The sequence below is a fragment of the Polyodon spathula genome, chromosome 1 (assembly GCF_017654505.1).
Source record: "Polyodon spathula isolate WHYD16114869_AA chromosome 1, ASM1765450v1, whole genome shotgun sequence".
NCBI lineage: Eukaryota > Metazoa > Chordata > Actinopteri > Acipenseriformes > Polyodontidae > Polyodon > Polyodon spathula.
Genome location: NC_054534.1, coordinates 76,692,783 through 76,712,114, shown reverse-complemented (window position 1 = coordinate 76,712,114; position 19,332 = coordinate 76,692,783). Strand labels below are relative to the sequence as shown.

The 19,332-nt window shown below is 35.3% G+C and overlaps 1 protein-coding gene across 12 annotated transcripts in view; it reads right to left on the bottom strand.

Moving 5' to 3' along the window:
• The window catches only part of LOC121322510 (ankyrin-2-like), a 227,241-nt gene that overhangs the window by 80,237 nt on the left and 127,672 nt on the right, over window positions 1-19,332 (bottom strand). For 6 of the 12 annotated variants that reach the window (XM_041262655.1, XM_041262663.1, XM_041262631.1 and 3 more), the window contains 7 exons: window positions 17,865-17,963; window positions 16,198-16,296; window positions 5,425-5,523; window positions 2,963-3,148; window positions 2,546-2,569; window positions 1,056-1,064; window positions 486-584 (listed from right to left, as the gene is read on the bottom strand). In XM_041262655.1, the coding sequence (XP_041118589.1) occupies window positions 486-584; window positions 1,056-1,064; window positions 2,546-2,569; window positions 2,963-3,148; window positions 5,425-5,523; window positions 16,198-16,296; window positions 17,865-17,963 (615 nt within the window). The remainder of the gene's footprint in view (window positions 1-485; window positions 585-1,055; window positions 1,065-2,545; window positions 2,570-2,962; window positions 3,149-5,424; window positions 5,524-16,197; window positions 16,297-17,864; window positions 17,964-19,332) is intronic. The other 6 variants (XM_041262633.1, XM_041262639.1, XM_041262647.1 and 3 more) reach the window with 1 other exon arrangement.

The window sequence follows — 19,332 nt, the reverse complement described above, 5'->3', positions numbered from 1 at the left end:
GGTTTGTTTTTTCTGCTATGTACTGTAGTGCTTTGCAATACTTTTGTATAAATAGTGCTATATAAATGAAATAAATAAATAAATTGGATGAAGAGATTTACACAAGAGGACTATGTTCTCTTCCATGGCAATATGTGTGCTGCCCGTGAAACTTCTTGTGCTTGAGTGGATAGTTATTGCAAAGCATATGCCTATGTCCATAGAAAATGGATGCCACAGCAATTTCAACAATTTCTGAAATTTCAATTAATTGCTTGACATGTACTTATCTCTTAATTGCTTGAAATGGGTCAGAAGTCTCAGAGTTTTAATCCTGCTTTAATCAAGGAATTAGGATTAGAAGCAAATTGTCTCAAAAATCAGCTGACTGCTGTAACATGCAATGTATGCTTTTAGTTCTCACAGCAATTGCCATGTTCTTCTTGTGTGAGATTTAGTTGCTTTGATTAAAGGCAAAAAAAGGAACAGTGGCTACTCAAACGTACCCTGGCAGTAAAGTCGACAGCAGCTCCGCGATTGAGCAGCAGTGTGGCAACATTGACATTCCCATAGTGGGCAGCAATGTGCAGTGGAGTGAAACCGCTCTGGAAAACAGAAGGTAATGGTGATCAGCTTTAGTTCACAAGAACTACCATTTGTAATCCTTTTTTTCCCTTCATGCAGCAGTCACATTAGGCATCACTGTGAAATATATGCACTCTTCCAAATGGAAAATACACATGTTTACCAAAAAAGAAAATCCAGAACATAAAAAAAAACACACACACACACACAAAGTCTTCATGCAACATGTTTTAACCCTACAAAAACAATGCATACCCAGTCTGTAAAACAAAAAGATAACTCTGAAGGAAGATAATTACAGAAAAAGACACATAAGGATTTGTTAACAAATTATGGGGGGAAAAAAAGAAAGAAAAATCAGCCAATTAACCATTTAACCAAAACATCAAAAGTGCACTATGCCACCATACGTCAGATATTATGAATCACACCAGGGTCATATGAAAACTGATATTGCAGAGCAGTTTAGTATGTGAAATGCTTGCCCTTACCTTTCCATTCTGTTAGACATGTTCCAATTTAATATGAAAACATTATTTACAAAAATATGAAGAATATTGCGACTGCGAAATGATTAAAAATTGTACATACAATGCTGGAAATGATGCAACATAAATTCTGTAACGGTACATGCCAGCAAGAGTATTTTGATCTCTCCTTGACCTACGCTTTATAATCAGAGCTTTTTAAATTTTAATTCGAGTTGTATAACAAATATTGTACTCAGAACTTTATTCAATTATCTGGATTTTGCTTCTTTTACCATATGAAAGCTCTATACTAACAATGCTAAGCACTGCCACAGTAACCTTTCATAGTTTAACCCTACATCCTTATTGCAAAAGGATATTGTCAGATAAAATCTCAGTGAATGTTTCTGGAAAACATTATTAATGTTTTTTTTTTTTTTCACCAGTAACCAGAAAAGACTGTATATAGAATGATCACACCAACAGTGATGAGGCTTGGTTTAACTAAACTACTGAGTCCAGTGTAAAGTAATTATGCTAACAAACATACAGTAGCTTTTAACACTGAGGAAAACTACATTATCTTGTATTTTGGGATTAGAAATGTTAAATTTCTGTTTGATGTATTTATATTTTACTCCAACTAATTATTAATCAATAATCAATAATGAATGGCATTTTCAGTAACCCCTAAAGTGTTTGCTATATCTCCTAGATGTGATTGAACTGTTACAAGAAATACTGTTAGCACTGCACTAATATGGTATTTCATTATGGCATCATGAAATGGATATGAGAATACTGTATCCAAAAGCAAGCCTATTTAAATGTACTGAACAGTTCCGTTTGGAATATGTATGCATTGCATTATTTTTTACTTTTATTTCCAAAGACTGTGCAATATAACATTAAAAAGGAAAGATAATCGCAGAAACAAAACAAAAAAACCAAAACAAACAATAACAATAAAAATACACAATGCAAAGACTTCAAAATTCATACAGAACTTTGGTATTTGTACATCTGAGACAGTAAAACTTGTATCAGTTCAACCAGAATAATACAGATGCAACCAAAATTCATAGCCACTGTGTATTTCATATTGAAAGCCATTTGTTGCATCTGATTATTCAGCATTGGAACTTATTTGGGTGTTATATATCCTGTATTAATAATAGTAAATACACTATAGTGATTCCAAGTGTGTGTGTGTGTGTGTGTGTCTATATATATATATATATATAATATATCACACACACACATATCCTATATATATATATATTATACTTATTATATATAATAAAATATTTTTCCTTTGAAATGAAATAAAGTTTTCTGAAAAGAACTTAACAGCCATGCATGTGAAAAACTTTTATAAAACTACTGGACATATTGTCTACTCAAGTAGATCTACCATGCAAGACTAAAAAAATGTAAAAGTGATATAAGCAAAGCCTAAAAAAAAATATATCTCTGATAAACAAATTGAAAAAATGTATCTGAATATATACCTCAGTAGTCCTATTAACCATCATCTGGTGCAGCATTTTTGAGGAAGGAAACATTTTGTTATAAAACATAGAAGACCTTTGAAAGAGAAACCAAACCAGCTGCCATTGGCATTGTATTCTTTGGTATAAACTTATATTTCTTGCATGCAGAGTCCGCATTTCACCCTGCATAAAACAAGACAACTATACAAAATAATAGAATATGAAGTAAAAATAGACAACAAATCTTGGTGTTTGCACCTTGTTAAATAAGGTGTTCCTGTTGACAGATTTCTAAACCAAAATGAAACAAAAAAAGGGGGTTCAGGTTAAAATGTCTGAACTCATTTCATGTCAATTCATTTTGTTTTCAGTTGAGTAATCACATAGAGTGTCTTGACATTAAAAACACGTTGGAGGCCTCTCACTGCAGCTCACCTTGGACTGCACGTCAGCGTTGTGGTCGTTCTGGAGAAGGAGTGCCGCGGACTTGGTGTCGTCCTTGCGGGCAGCAATGTGCAGGGCTGGCAGCCTCACCTTCCCCTTGGTGTCGTTCTCCAGGAGAATAGCCACCACCTGGTTGTGGCCCTGCTGCAGTGCGACAGCCAGCGGAGTGAAGCCATCCTGAAGATTTACACAAAGCAATCAATCTCAGGCCTCCAGAAAACTTTGGTAAACGAGCAGTCAGTCTAGACTAAGAAACCTCCAATGCTGTCTTGCACACGCCCTCTCAATCCCAAACATGCTTCACTCACTGTTCATATATATATATAGATTTTTGTTATATAGTAAAATCTGGAGTCTTGTTAACCTATATAACAAACAGGGGAAATTGGCCATTTGAAACTATTGGTAGTCACTTAAAAATCACAAATGCTCAAAATATGTGTGAACTGTCAATGGCCCAGTAGGCATATCGGATGGGGGTGGGTGTTGTAGATAACAACATTATTTATTTTTTTTTTTTTTTATGAACTGTGACAACAAATTATAATTTGTGCTAGAGGTATTTGTAATAACTCATTGAATATAATGTTAATCACATTGGCAAAAACCTGCTAATTTACTCAACTAAGATGTTAAACAATAATAGGCACAAGTGTAACATTAGGACACCTACAGTACCTGTTGCATTACTGAAAACCGGCAAACAGTCTCTAAACAACCAATTATACAAATTAGTTCAGCTGTATCTAAAGCACAGTTGTTGTCTGTTTACCTAAAACATTTATTTTTTTAATGTGGAGACTAGCAAATTTAAGACAAATAACCTAAACGGAAACGTGCATATATATATATATATATATATATATATATATATATATATATATATATATATATATATATATATATATATATATATATATATATATATATATATACACACACACACACACACACACACACACAATAGATGACAGTTATTAGCAACCCTGATAAACCTTGACAACTTTCGGTCTTTAACAACACTTTCCCAGGAACCAATCCTGTCCCATAGAGTTTAATGGTAATGGAATTTGAAAGTTGTGGAAAGGCACAGATCAGGGGAGAGGTATAAAAAGATTTCAAAGGCATTGAATATCCCTTGGAGAAGAGTCAAGTCAATCATTAAGAAGTGGAAGGTATACTGCACCACCCAGAATCTGCTTAGAGCAGGCCATCCTCCCAAACTGAGCAGCCGGGTAAGAAGGGCATTAGTCAGAGAAGCCGCCAAGAGGCCAATGACAACTCTGAAAGACCTACAGCGAAACTGTCCATGTGTCAACAATAGCTGAGGTACTCCACAAATCTGGCCTGTATGGAAGAGTGGCAACAAGGAAGACATTTCTGAAAAATGCCCATGTAAAATCCCGCTTGGAATATGCAAAAATGCATGTGGGAGACTCTGAAAAGATGTGGCAAAAGATTCTATGGTCGGATTAAACAAAAATTGAACTATTTGGCCTAAATGCAAAGCGCAAACCCAACACAGCACATCACCCAGGTAACACCATCCCTACTGTGAAGCATGGTGGTGGCAGCATCATGCTATGGGGATGCTTGGCAGAGACTGGGAAGCTTGTCATGGTAGAGGGCAAAATGGATGGAGCTGAGTTACAGGCAAATCCTTGAGGAAAACCTGCTTCAGTCTGCAAAAGACCTAAGACTGGGACAAAGATTCACCTTTCAGCAGGACAATGACCTCAAACACCCAGCCAAAGCGACACTGGAGTAGCTTAAAAACAAGAAAGTGAATATCCTAGAGTGGCCCAGTCAAAGCCCGGACTTGAATCCGATTGAGAATCTGTGGCAAGATTTCTGTCCACCATTGATCCCCATCCAATTTGACAGAGCTTGAACAATTTTGCCAAGAGAATAGGCGAATATTACACGATCCAGATGTGCAAACCTGGTAGAGACTTACCCTAAAAGACTCACAGCTGTAATTGCTGCCAAAGGTGGTTCTACCAAGTATTGACTCAGTGGGGTGAATACTTATCTAACCGAGACATTTTAGTTTTTTTTTTATTTTTCATTAACTGTTTTATTTGTTTCACAATAAAAATTATCTTTCCTCTTCAAAGTGTGGAGTAGGTTGTGTAAATCAAAGGAAAATAATCCCACTTAAATGCGTCAATATTTCAGGTTGTAACACAACAAACTGAAAAAGTCCAAGGGGGGTGAATACTTACCATAGGCACTGTGTGTGTGTGTATATATATATATATATATATATATATATTATAGATAATATATATATATATATATATATATATAGAATATATTATATAAACCTTATAATAATAGTGTATTATTTATTTTACACATTGTTAAATTTTAATTGTTTTAAATATTAAAACTATTTTAAGTAGAACAACAATAGTGTAGATGTAAGTGCTGTCATGCATGTCATATAATACCTCTGTGGCAGTGCTCTGGTTTGATCCATTTTCCAGCAGGTACCTCACAACATTTATATGGTTCTCCTGGGCTGCCATGTACAAGGGAGTGAAGCCATTCTGTAATCAAAACAAACCACAGATGAAGATGTGTACCTGCACTGTTGTACCACACAGCTTCAGGGCATTCACAAATAAACATTTAAAAAATATATAATTTCAGGTAGCCTGAAACAATATTAAAAGCACAGCCTTCTCTAGCCATTGTTGGTCCTTCAAGTTCAGAACCTGCATTTTCCACTATGGGCTCACTCCATACCTCATAAGTGGCCAATTTGTCCACTGTGGAAAATCAAGCCCCAGGTCTTTGTTCCAGCCGTGTTTAAAATTGTTTAATCAAATCCAATTAAACCTCCATTCAGGCTCTACAGTAGTTCCTGGGATGCAGTAGCCCTTGAGAACTGGAATTGGGCACACTGGTTCTATAGTAACTGAAGGTTGATGAAGATTCAGAGCTCACTTTTTTAATAACAAAAAATATATTCTTCCTATACTGTATGTGGCCTTCATATTCTTACAGCTAAATTAAGACATGGACAGGATATGGACAGGGTAATGGGGATGTAATTTAAGAGACACTATACTTTATACAGGCACACACAGGGCTGTCTTTATTAAGAAAACAATTATCAAGAATTTTCATTACTTGTGGTCATCTAAAATAGTGTGATACATACTGTCCTTTAACAGCAGCTATATAGTCCTGGAACCCAGCCACCCATCTCAGTAACAAATCAAATATACACCCCCTACATTATTCATTAATATCTTTTTCTGTAACATTATCAAAGCGGCCAGTTTAGTGTTTGTATGCTCCTACAGTGTTTGCACATTTGCTGTTGTTTGGTTAGGCAAGCTCGCCTTTCTTCTCTAGTCACTCACTGGAAACAATCTATGGCTCTAGTTTCCTTTCATTGGGTCTTTTTTGCTACATCACTGGTTATAAACCTAGTAATTCTACAACAGCTATATCTATTTTACAACTCCCATTAATGAATTTTCTAACTAAGAAAAATAATCTGGCCCTGTTTAAAAGGATAATAAATCAATTAAACAAAGTACTGGATTCAATGGTGAAATACTAAAGTATTCTAATAATATAATATGATTGAACTCACAAATGTTATTAACTTCAACCTTCTGGATCTACTTTATATTATCCTTATCAAAATATTACGTTATGTTGCATGTCTCCTTCTGTTAGCTCTTCTGTCTGGCCTGTTTTTTTTTACATAATTTTTGTACTTTTTTTTTTTTTTTTTCTCACAGGAGGACACACCAGCATCCAACAATACACTGGGAAGGAGCCATCAATTTAGGAGCTAGTTGCCATGGAAACTGGGAGTCCAGATTGCACTAGAGTATGTCAGGCAATGGATTTATTGATGTATTTAATTCACAATTATATTTTATTGTAGTTCCTCTTACACAATAAGTTTAAGTAGTCATTTAGGTTATGAACACATTTATGTCTAATGATTCTTCTGCTACAAGAGTGATCTACTAAACCATACAGCTTGATAGTGAGAAATGATCAAATTATTTCATTACATATTGTGACAAGTGCCAACGGCTATACTAGAATGGTTCTTTAGGGAGAAGTTTTGTATGGCATTCTGAGTATGAAGTGAACACAGCAAAGGCATACAAATGAAATAGATTTGTTGGGCAGTTAAAACAATATTTTCTATGTGAAGGGTGCCAGGTGAAGAGTGTTATCTACAATAATGCACGTAATTAAATACTGAGGCCTCAAGTCCTAGTGTGCCTAAAAATAATTTCTTTGAATTTAAAAAATGAACATTATTTGTATACAAACCACAAGGTTTCTCTGTAAACAGACCTGCGGCTTTCCAACTGAATTCATTGCAACCAGAAAATAGGTAGTGTAACTAAAAAGCAATATTAACTTCAGCATACAATCAAACCAGTAAATAATTACATGTTGGTTACATTTAAATTATTCTATAAACAGTGTAGCATCAAATGATTAAGCATTCTGAACTGGCATCACTTGAGACTGAAGTCCTCACTATCTACCAGTATCCTTACAGAAGGGATCTCGCAAGCAGGAGCTTGACTTGGGAGGGGCCTACAAGGCTTACAGTGAAGCTGTGATGGCCATTACTAAATTTAACAGTACAAGGTAAATGATAAATTCTATCATGCACTACAGTCAAGTTCCAAAATTAAATTGCAAGTGCACACAGGACTCTGATGAGCTATTGTTCACATACATTATGTAGCTAAATCACAGCTGTCTGCAGTCCACAAGGTTAATCTTATTGTAAAGACTAGAGAAATAAAAGCACTTCAGATACTAAGTATGTTCAAAGCTTTGTAATTTATCACACTGACAGGACTTTTTCAAAGCCTCTTTTGCACGGGGACAGAAACCTGAGGAATATCAGAAACAGTGTTACTACGCAGATCTCTAAAAATGCAGACTGTTGAGGTGTCAAGTGTGAATTGGGCTTAATCTAAGACACAGCTAAATCACTAATTTGTTACAGGATCTGTCCCACGAGAGGGCGGGAGGACAGGGGCATTTCCCCCACGGCCCAATGCCCCAAAGCGGGCCCTGGTGAAGGGGGAATATTTTTTTTTTTTTAAATATATAAAATGTTTTAAAACAAGTAGACCCTGCACAAGCCCCTTTGCATTCCCACCACAACATTTAAAAAAAAAAAAAACTCCAGTACTGCACACGACCGATGTGCCTCTGTTGTTTAATGATTGTGTACGCAATGTCAGTGCAGGCGCTGTCAAAACACTTCCTTTCACGCAATGATTTGAACTTTTGCATTTCACATTTTACTACACTGAAAAGCTGAAAAAAGGCAGTGAAATTTTTATGTATCGTTTTTAAAGATAATCAGAATTTTAAAACTTTAAAAAAACCTAAAGTTGCACAATATATACCACATTATCAATTATTCTATTATTAAGATCTATAAAACAACGTGGTGCTGCAGTTAGAAAAAAATTATTGTGTAAAACAAATAAAGTACTTTCTTCAGCTGGTGGCAAACACAATTAGAGAATGATCAGTTATATTGCTTAAAATACAAATATATTTACTAATATTGGTTGTTAATTAAGAGCAGAGATGAGTGGTTTACTTTTGGTACGGGATAAATACAATAGTGTATAGCAACACCATTAAAATGTATTTATTATTTATGTATTTCTTAGTTATTTGATGTTAAGTAAGTTTTCAATGAATGACTATTACACATGTGGAGTTTGTACAAAAAAAAAAAAAAATTCACTTACCTAAAAAAAGTTTGAATACTGTAAAACTTAAACATAACTACTTTGAGAAACAGAAAACTATCCTGCTGCACATTTTAATTTAGATATTGAAACTTCTATGCGTTGTTGACAGTTTTGTTCAAACCCATTATCAAAATACTGTATCAGTTGAAAAGATCTTCCACAGCCACTTTGCTAAGACTGCAAGTATCATTGTCTGGTTTATAAGCATGTTTGCAGTTATACCAAGTTTGTGTAAAGCCAAGCAAACACCTCTGTTGTTGCAATGACCTGTCCGTCAACATGACTTCGTAGATTAAGAGTTATACAGTGCTTGAAAATATTCTTAGATCTTTTTTTTTATGATTTTGCATGGGAAGTGTAACAGCAACGTATGTGTGTGTGTGTGTGTGTGTGTGTGTGTGTGTGTGTGTGTGTGTGACTATTATATCAGTAGAGACAAGTCAGGAATGAAGTTCATTGAAAAGTAACTGTTAAACAACTTTCACAGATCAATTTTTTACTGAAATGTTTAGATTTTACATTTTGCGAAAAGTTGCATGCTCATATTTTATTTTTTTATGTATGTGTTGCTGACCTCAGCTGGACAACGAAACTGACAAAAAACATACCAATTACTTCAATGTTTTAAACTAAGTTGTTATACGTGTATAAAAGTTTGAATTATTTACAATAGTATATGTCTTGGACAAGGGTGGCTGTTTGAGCAGAAAACATGCATGAATATGGTTAATGGACCTGATACTACCACTGTGGCTTTTTTCGCTTTTTAAATGTTAAGTTCCCATTGTCGACTGTGTGACTGCAACAGAACCTAAGATGTATGCAAACTTCAGTCACAATTTTATTTCAAAGCAGCAGGAAGCTACAGCATTATAGACATGCGCTCTGCAAGATGTATGTACTTGTACAAACATATATAAATATAGCAATCTTTTGTGCTTTAACAGTAACATTCCATCGATTGTCTTGATCACTGAAGCTGCTGTTTGGTTTGATCATCAGGCGATTGCAATACACAGTATGTGTCATAATGCTCTTCCTTGGGCTGATGAGTATACTACAAAATCGGATGAATGTAGTACTGTGTGTGCCAGTTTACTTTTTCATTGATGGAGCGGGGGGCACATACCAATCTTTAACCGTGGCCCATGATGGCTCTCAGTGGTCCTGCCCACATATCCCAGACACAATGCATAAATATTGGCAAACTACACACAACTAATGAAGACTGGTGGTTTATTATTCAATTTGACAAAGTAGCCTACATTCCTTCATTATGAAGCAATACAATAGAAGTTGCACTTGGTACTAAAATGTTAAAAGGTGTACTGACCTTTCTGATGAATAATCTTATGTTATCAATGCTGGTAATAATAATGCCGAGCCTGACATGGACTTTAATAGGATTCTGAATTCCAGCTTTCAATCCTGTCTGCTTTGGCTGTGTTTACCACATAAAACAGTAGCATGAAATAAAACCAGTGTCAAAGGTGATGGATGAAAAGACGACCTTGTTCCCGGAACACACTTTGTATTCTGAACAAGAAACACTGATTTCCCAAGAGGAACATAAGATACTTTGAGAGTCAAGTCACCTTATATAAATGAGGAATAGCACAACCCCTGTGCTATTTTTCTGTTCGTACTCAGATAAACATTCTCAAAAGAACAAATCACTGCATGTTCAATACGGAAAGCTGCTGGAAAAGTTGACATTTTTATGACAACAATGAAAAGGTCAAGCCTCACTGCACAATGCATCAGAACTCCCCACCAACTCAGCCACATGATCCTTGCTCAGCTGGCCAGTTGATTGTGCTAAAATTATACCTCAATTTTGACACCTTTGTTAAGTGCTCTTAGTTTAGTTTGTACTTGCTATGTTTCATGAAAGAGATTTATTTGCCTTGCAAATGAACAACACTTTAGGAATCAATTTTCTACAGTGTTAAAAAGATGTCTTGTCGCCATAATCCTACAATAGTATTACTTTTTGTTTTACTTTGGTTAAAAAAAAATAAAAAAGTACTATTATCACTTTACAAAAAATGAAACACATGACATAGTGGTCTGAAACGAGCCCTTAGCTTGTAGGGGCAGTTGTCTGCCTCCCAAAGACATCACATAATGCAGGCAGCCTTAAAAACTGCAAGAAGAGGAGTTGGAAATTCTAGTGGAGGAGGTTGATTTAAATTATAATACCTTGCTTGGTTCAATGTTTTATTTAACCACTCTATTATTTGTACCAATGTAATGAACTATACAATAAAATCTATGAAATTATAACATTCATTCACATTTATTCACACTTAATATAATCTGTTATTTATAGGTAATTCTCACTGCTCTATATGAATTTTTTTTTTTTTAGTCATCGCCAATGATATTTATCCTGGTTTTCTCCCCAATTTATATATATATATATATATATATATATATATATATATATATATATATATTATATAATATACTTAATTGGACATAATTATCATTGATTTTAGTTTAATTTACAAATTGGAGAGAACAGTAACATAATTAACTTGATTTTAGTGGTTTTGTGGACCCCCATGTGAAATTTGGACAGAAATTGCAGAAACACTGATTTAAATAACTGTGTAATTATACTCTATTGTTTGTATCCATGCTCTTGTACTGTACTGTTTAACTACTGATGAGCTAGTTCAGTGCAACCCCCTAATCTTTAAAACAATATCCTTTTTTTTTTTTTTTCAGCAAAACATCAATGCTGTAGTTCCTCCCAGATATCAGCTTTTGACCCCTGGGAAATCTTAGGAAGGAATGACCAGCCCTGGCTTTCTTATTAATCACTGACCAACTGTGTCAACCATTATCTATAGTTTCAGCTGTGTTCAACTTTGGCTTGCAATGATTAGTATTATTATTATTATTATTATTATTATTATTATTATTATTATAATTATAGGTAATAATATAATTTTATATATAAATCGTCCAATGAAATACATAGTTGTTGTAATTAATTTGATTATGATTATAAAATAAATAATAATAATAATAATAATAATAATTAATAATAATAAACCTTTATTTATATAGTGCAATTCATGTACAATAAAATTCAAAGCGATTTACATACAGAAAAAAATACAACAATACAAAAATAAACAGTAAGAAATGAATACAATTATTAAAAACTGAAGTAACTAAATTCAGAATAAAACATAATAATGTTAGGGAAAAGCTATAATAACAAGTTATATTTTAATCGAGATTTGAAGATTGCAATTGAAGGTAAATCGCTGATAAAAGGGGGTAAGGAGTTTTAGAGTGTGGGGGCATTAAAACAGAAAGCAGCCTCTCCCATCCTTTTACCATTCACCCTTGGAATACATAAAAGGCCAGCATTTGCAGATCTCAGAGTGTGTTCAGGCTGATAAGGAATTAGCATATCATTTAGATATTGTGGAGACAGTCCATGCAGTGCTTTAAAAACTAGTAATCGAATTTTAAAATCTAACCTAGAAAAAATAAAAGCATGTACTAATTTCTTTGCATCCTCTAAGGACCAGAATGACATAACTTTTGCAATGTTTCTTAAATGATAGAATGACACTGTAGTGATGTTTATATGTGGTTCAAAGGAAAGTGCAGAATCAAAAATAACCCCCAGGTTTTTCACTTCAGATTTTACATCTTTAGATCCTTTAGAATACCTAGATCAACATTTGTCGAGTCCATCTGTTGATTAGAGCCTAAAATGAAGACTTATGTCTTATCAGAATTTAACTGTAAGAAATTCTGAGACATCCAGCTTCTAATATCGGCTAGGCATTTGAAAAGTGCATTGATAGTTGTCGTGTTACCTGGTTTAACAGATATATAAATCTGTGTGTCATCTGCATAGCTGTGGAAATTCATCCCATGTTTACGAATAACCTCCCAGAGTGGCAGCATGTATAAAGAAAATAACATGGGACCAAGAATGGAGCCCTGCGGAACACCACATGTAATATTTGCTAGTCCAGATGTAGATTCTCCTAAGACAACAAAATACTGTCTATTCATCAAATAGGATATGAATACTATATTAAACATGTTTCTTGTAAGAAAGAAAAAGAAAAAATAAGGATAGAGAAATGGCTGATGAAAATACACAGAAGACATATAAAAGCAAATGAAGAATTAAAAACATTTAAAATACACAACTAACTAATAAAATAACACACCACATAACACTGAAACATCCCAGAACAGCCGTAAAACAACCAATGTCCTTTCCCAATGTCCTCATAGGATTGCCACCCACACCGGCAGGGAAGATGAATCTTTAGCTATCCTTAATCTGAGGCAGCAGAACAGATGTGTGATGGACGCAGGTGAAAACAACAAAGCCCAGTGTTGCACTATGATGTGCAGAGAACCCTTACAATTATGTTGTTATTGTCTTGAGTTATAATGTTCAAGTTGGAAAAATATTTTTAGTGTTTAACTAGTTATGAAAAAGTATTAGACAAAGAGATTATTTTCTTGTCACTGCCATTGGCATGTTTATTATCCTTCAAAAACAATTGTCAGTGATTTGCTGTTGCACTGAGAAATGTGCTTGACAAATGAAAGAATGTAATTCTCTTGGTACAGAAGTAGCAAAATCAGTGATCAAATGGAACTACAGGTTGAGAGAAATGAATGTGCCACTTTAAAGCAACAGTCTGCAAAACTGTGTTCAGTTGAAACGGGCTTTGTAATCATTCCAACAAGCATTTGTTTTTACCACCTCAAATCAGCTGAAAGGTGACTCATAGAGCTTAAGGAAAAAATCTATTTCTAAACATTTAGCACAGTGCTTTTTATGATGCATTGTGTAGTCTGTGATCCTTTTAGGAAGAGCTATCCTAATCTCAAAAGAAGATTAATACATAATATAAAACACACTCCAGGTCTTTAGCTCAGACAACGGATGACAGCCATTATGTTCAATCAATATAGTCAATAATCACAGAGAGTTCATAAAGATCAATATTTCATATATTAATAAACAGATCAATTTTAAGCAAACCCCTGACCCCCGGGTTGAAAGTGAAGTTATTCCCTGCCAACTACAGCAGATTTTTAACCACGGCATAAGAACTGTAGCTGCAATTCAAACCTGCAGTGACCTACAATCATGTCGAATTATGCACTCTGCTTCGCCAGACATTGTGAGCTAATCAGGTCATTTTTGTAGATACTCCTTTTTCCTCTTTGTTGAAATGCTGTTGCTTTTTTTTGTATACTTACAGTATAGCATTAAGAAACCACATACAACTCATATTTTAAACATGGGCGAGGTAACATTCCTTCTAAATATGTAAAATATGTAAAATATATATATAGGGCACTGCACCTTTAAGATGAATAAAGAATTTAAAGTGCAGTTTTAGTGTAGTTTAACTGCTGTTTTTATATCACTGCACTGCCCTTTTCAATAAACTGTAGATTGGGTCAGTAGCGTCTACTACAGTACTGTCTAATATTCCTACAGCAGATTTCAGGTTCAGATGTGATATAATAAGACTGATTCAATATCTTACTGAAGTGTTGGAGGGTGAGTTATTGTATCTTGTCATCACTTAAAAGGTTAGTTTTGTGACAGAGATCATAGAAACATTTAAAAAGCGCACTCTGGAACATTAGAGAGGGCAACGACTGACACAGATACAAGCGGCAGCAGCAGAAATAGCAGCAACGAAACTTGATAGGGGTGTTACCGTGGAGCGATTGAGACCGGTTTAAACCAGACATTCCTACCTGCTGAGACGTGCACACAGGATGGCGGACGGACAGATGGACAGACGAGACGCAGGGAAACCGTGGGTTGCAGCAAGGCTGCATGAAGCTGTCAGAGGGAGTTGGAGTATACCTGCCACTCCATCTCACAACTTAAGTGTGCAATTTTATTATTTTTAACAGTTTGGGAATTAGTTTACTATGTTTTTAAACGTAGCTTGCTTGCGCTTGTGGGTTTTTTTTTGTTTTTTTTTTAAACTCTATTAGATTACAACGCTGCTGTTTTATTGCTGTTGGTTTTATTTTAGTTTTAACGAGATGCCCGACTCCTTGCTGAAATTGGAAGCACCCTGTGGATTGCCAGATTGTGGACAATCGCCGACCGGCAGAGAGACTTGACTGGGACTCGTATTACATTAATAGGTTTTGGTTAGAAATGTCATTGTATGCGCTAGGGCTTAGTTTTAATTATTCAATTATTTTTGTATATTTTCTTGAAGTGGGTGTCTCTTTGAACTGTTTTATTGGCATCTGAACAAAATACAATTGTCAATTACTATTACTGTCTCCATAGTCTGTGAACTGGTGCTGCTCCCCCAAATATAAAAGAATCCGTAATATAAAAACTTTATTTCTGGAGGTGAAATTCATCCAGTGGCGTAGCAGCTACAAAATAGTATAATTGCCACAGTATAACAATTACATCCTCACTGGGGTTCAGCATTCTCATGACACTCTGTGACGGAGATAACGTGGAAAATGTTCTGTAATCTGTATGCCAAAGAGATTTCCTGAATCTTTTTTATATTACTCTTATATCAATATATTTTCTGGTTTTATGCAAGTAAAGTCTGACTCAAATTAAAACACCAGCTCTTATCTGTATAATTGTGAAATACAAAATTTAAAAAAGACTGAATATGATTAAATATGTATGAGTGACTTTTAATTTCACTTAATTAAATTCTTATATAGCATATCCGTTATTAATAAATATTAATGAATATTTGTACACATATATATATATCTATATGTGTGTGGTGGTGTGACACACCAGTACACCAATTTCTTTGTCCGAACATAGGTCCTCCAAGTTTAGGTTCCAATTCCTTATGTCCGAACATAGGTCCATCCAACAGGCTTCAAGAAACAGGCTTGTATCCAGGAGGTTCAAGCTAACCCTAACCCTAACTACTCAGCTCAGCCACTGACTCATTTGTGACCCTGAGCAAGTCACTTAACCTGAGCATACAATTTCGCGAAACAAGTCACCTAGAGGATACATGTGGTACTCCATAAAATTCTTTTGGATCAGACATTGTTACAGTAACAACACTCCGCAGCTGATGTATTGTTCAACATACCTAGTATTGTTCACACACCTTAGTCTCGTATCGTATAAAGCGCTTTGTGATGGTGGTCTACTATGAAAGGCACTATATAAAAATAAAGATTATTATTATTTGTGTAATGGATTAAATAAGAATGTATACTGCGTTTTCCTTCAGTGTAGCTGGTTCAGAATTAAAAAGTCACTTGGTACAAGTTTGACACATTCGGTTCGTTAACCTCCAAATATGCCAGACTGGTTTATCACAGTTTTATTAAGCAGCTTCAACAATCATCTGACATAGAAGTGATGACACTTGCAGAGCTTGGATTATTGTGATAACCCCCCCCCCCTAAAAAACACCCATTGCTTCTTACCTGAGACTGTGCATTGATGTCAGCCCCTTGCTTCACCAGGGTTTTGATGACCTCTTCTTGACCCGCCAATGATGCAATATGCAGGGCTGTGTTTCCTTTCTATCATGGGGAGCATTTGATCAGTAAACATGTTTATTATATGATAAAAGTCTGAATCTGATAAAGCTTTAGTTTTACTGGTAACTGTCAACATTTAGCAAGTAAAGTGGTAAATGGCCAGAATTATGAATAAATATATTGTTTATCAGACATTTACTGAAAGCTTATTAGTAAAGGCACTTGGATATTCTTGAGATTTAGAGGTAAATTTCCAAAGTAAAGCGTTATTTTGTTTATTTTGGACATTTACGGCTTCACTTGGTAAATGTCGACATTTACCAGTAAATCTTGAGATTTGCCAATATTCAGACTTTTACTGTAAAATTTATACCAAGCAGAACATGTACTAAAAGTTAGAGAACTCAACTAGTTTCAAACGGTTGCTGCCTCCTGGTGTTATACTGTAGTTTTGCTTTAGTAAAACTCACTCTTTATAAAGCACTTGTCTGATTTGCCAGGATATTGTTGATTGCTGTTTAGAACTGCCCTAAGAACAAAGGAGCAGATTCAATAAAGTATGTTGCATCATTCAATCAAATTGTAATAGCCTTGTCTTTCAATACAGAAAGACACGCAGAGCTAAACCGACAAAGATCTATAACACCTAACTCTATAAGATTGTCTTCCTTCATTAAAATATCATTTTCATTTGAAATATCAGGTGCATTAAGAGTAGGCTCCCTGGCTCTACAGTAACTTGTTAATGAAATTCACTGTGCATAGTTCCGATAATGGTCCCATGTATTATATATGTTATTAAATATGGGGCCATATTCAGAAACATTTATTTGCATTTACAGGTACTCTGTTTTTTATGACCTCAGCTCAGGGTGTGTAATTTAGTTTTAATTGGATATGGATCATCAAGAAAGCTGAAATGGGGTGTAGTAGGTTCCTAGTTAAGGACGAGAAGTTTTCCGATGCTTTAAGAGGGTGTTGGTAAAAGGTTGTTATTCAAAGAACATATTATGCTACGGTGTGTCCTGGGTTGTGTTTTAATAGCAAAGGCTTCAATTATTAGAAACAGACACGATATATTTAATAGTACAGGAAATACGAATACTCAAAAGTTTCTAAAATTGTAGCTCATAGCCTTATACCATTCAACAATCTTATTGTAATTCATCTGAAGACAAACATTTCATGAAGTACCTTGATCACTGATACTTACTGTGGTACACTGAGGACAGAAAAATATCAACATAATGCAGTAATGTGAAATGTTGAGGTTCTGAAATATCTTGTCATCTAATAAGCAACAATTAACTGCACTCCTTTAACCCTCTAAATTAATTTTTTAATTGTTTGTATTATTATTATGCATGGTTTGCTTTATTTGTTGTGGTATTCCTTTCTTCACAAGTTACTGCACTTGTGGCATCACATTAAGTGCCATCCATGCAGCATTACTGTTAAAGTTCCATGTAAGTATTGTATACCGCTATATATGCTATTTGTACAAACACAATATTTATAGTTTAGAAAATAGTTATGTACTATGTCCTGTAACTCTGTTCTTGTTATTGGGGGACACGTAAAATGAAAACTATACAAATGTAAAATGTTACCTTGGTGGCTGAATCGACAGCCGAGCCTCTTTCCAGTAACTCAATGACCAGGCCCATGTGACCTTCCTTGGCTGCCAGGTGTAAGGCATTGAGTCCATTCTGAAAGAGAAGCACACACTCATGAGAACTGCAGTGTAGGGCCATACAGAGGTATACCATTCCCAAATTACAGTACCTAAAATGATAGTGTAATTTGATAGAGCTATTTTTTTTTAATGGGGGAGCACCCGTATTGCAAAACAAAAATAAGTACTGTAATACAATTAATCTGTAACATACTTCAAACTTTCAAAATCATTATTGTTCCCCGAATACGGAAGGCATTATTAAAAATAGATGATAAACCTTTGTGACGGAAAGATGAGTTCTGGTGATGAATCTTCCTCCCGACCTGTGAGGGCGCTAAAGAACGGGAGGAGAAGTATCTGGAAGGGCTGGCCTGACAGTTCGTTTCCGGGTCAGGGAAGTGGGTCAGCCTGGAGGGAAGCGCGACTCTGTTGTAAGACCGTATTGATTTGAAAGGTAAACGAGAGGCAGCTGCAAGTAATAATGCAGCTGCAACCCTTTATCTCGATATCATGCGGGATTACATATAGGGGCCAGGGTAACGCTGATCTTCTCCTTCGTTTGGGTTAAACGATTGGAGAGAGAGAAGGACTGAGAGAGGAGCTCTCAGAGTGGATTGTGTTCGTGTTTTGTATTGTTGTGTCTGTCCGTGTAACTGTCTGTTTTTGTATTCAGCACTAGACAGTTAACGCACATCTCCGGAGCTGTCGAAAGGAGAGCACTATCCGGAGCACCACTGCACTGAGCACCTGCACGTTTGCGATCACCCAGGACTGGTGACCGTACCGTTGTTTTTGTTTAGGACTGTGCCCTTGTTTTCATTATCCCCGTGCTTTACACATTGTTGTGTATTGCCGGGGATTTATTATTTCTGACGGTCGCCAGACCTGGAAAACAGCAATAAAGCACTTATTCACTGAATCACTGTTGTCTGTTCATCACTCCTGCACCGCATCACCGCGACATCTGTTCCCCTTACCAACCACTTTGCCACAACCTTACGTAAACATCACACTGAATACTTGTGCTATTAACTCAACAATGCAGTAGCATCCTGTCAACTGAAAACAAATTGCTATAACTTTAATGGACTCTGCATCACAGAGAGGGTCCATATTTTAAAATGATTTAGGAAATAATGTTTCTCTTAAAGCGAATGTTCCTTATAAAATAAGCATTTATATTTATGTAAACTCTTTAAAAATGCAATGGTGACCTGTATAATTCATGTTCTAGGAATTTAAATAGGAAATAACATTAAAATAATGAAAACCTCAAAGATTAACATTCACTCCTTAACATGACAATTTTGTTCTGTAATATTTTTATTTTTTTTTTTATGCCGCAGTTCTAAAACTGGGCAACACACAACATATCATCATAAGCAGCAGCAGAAGACAAA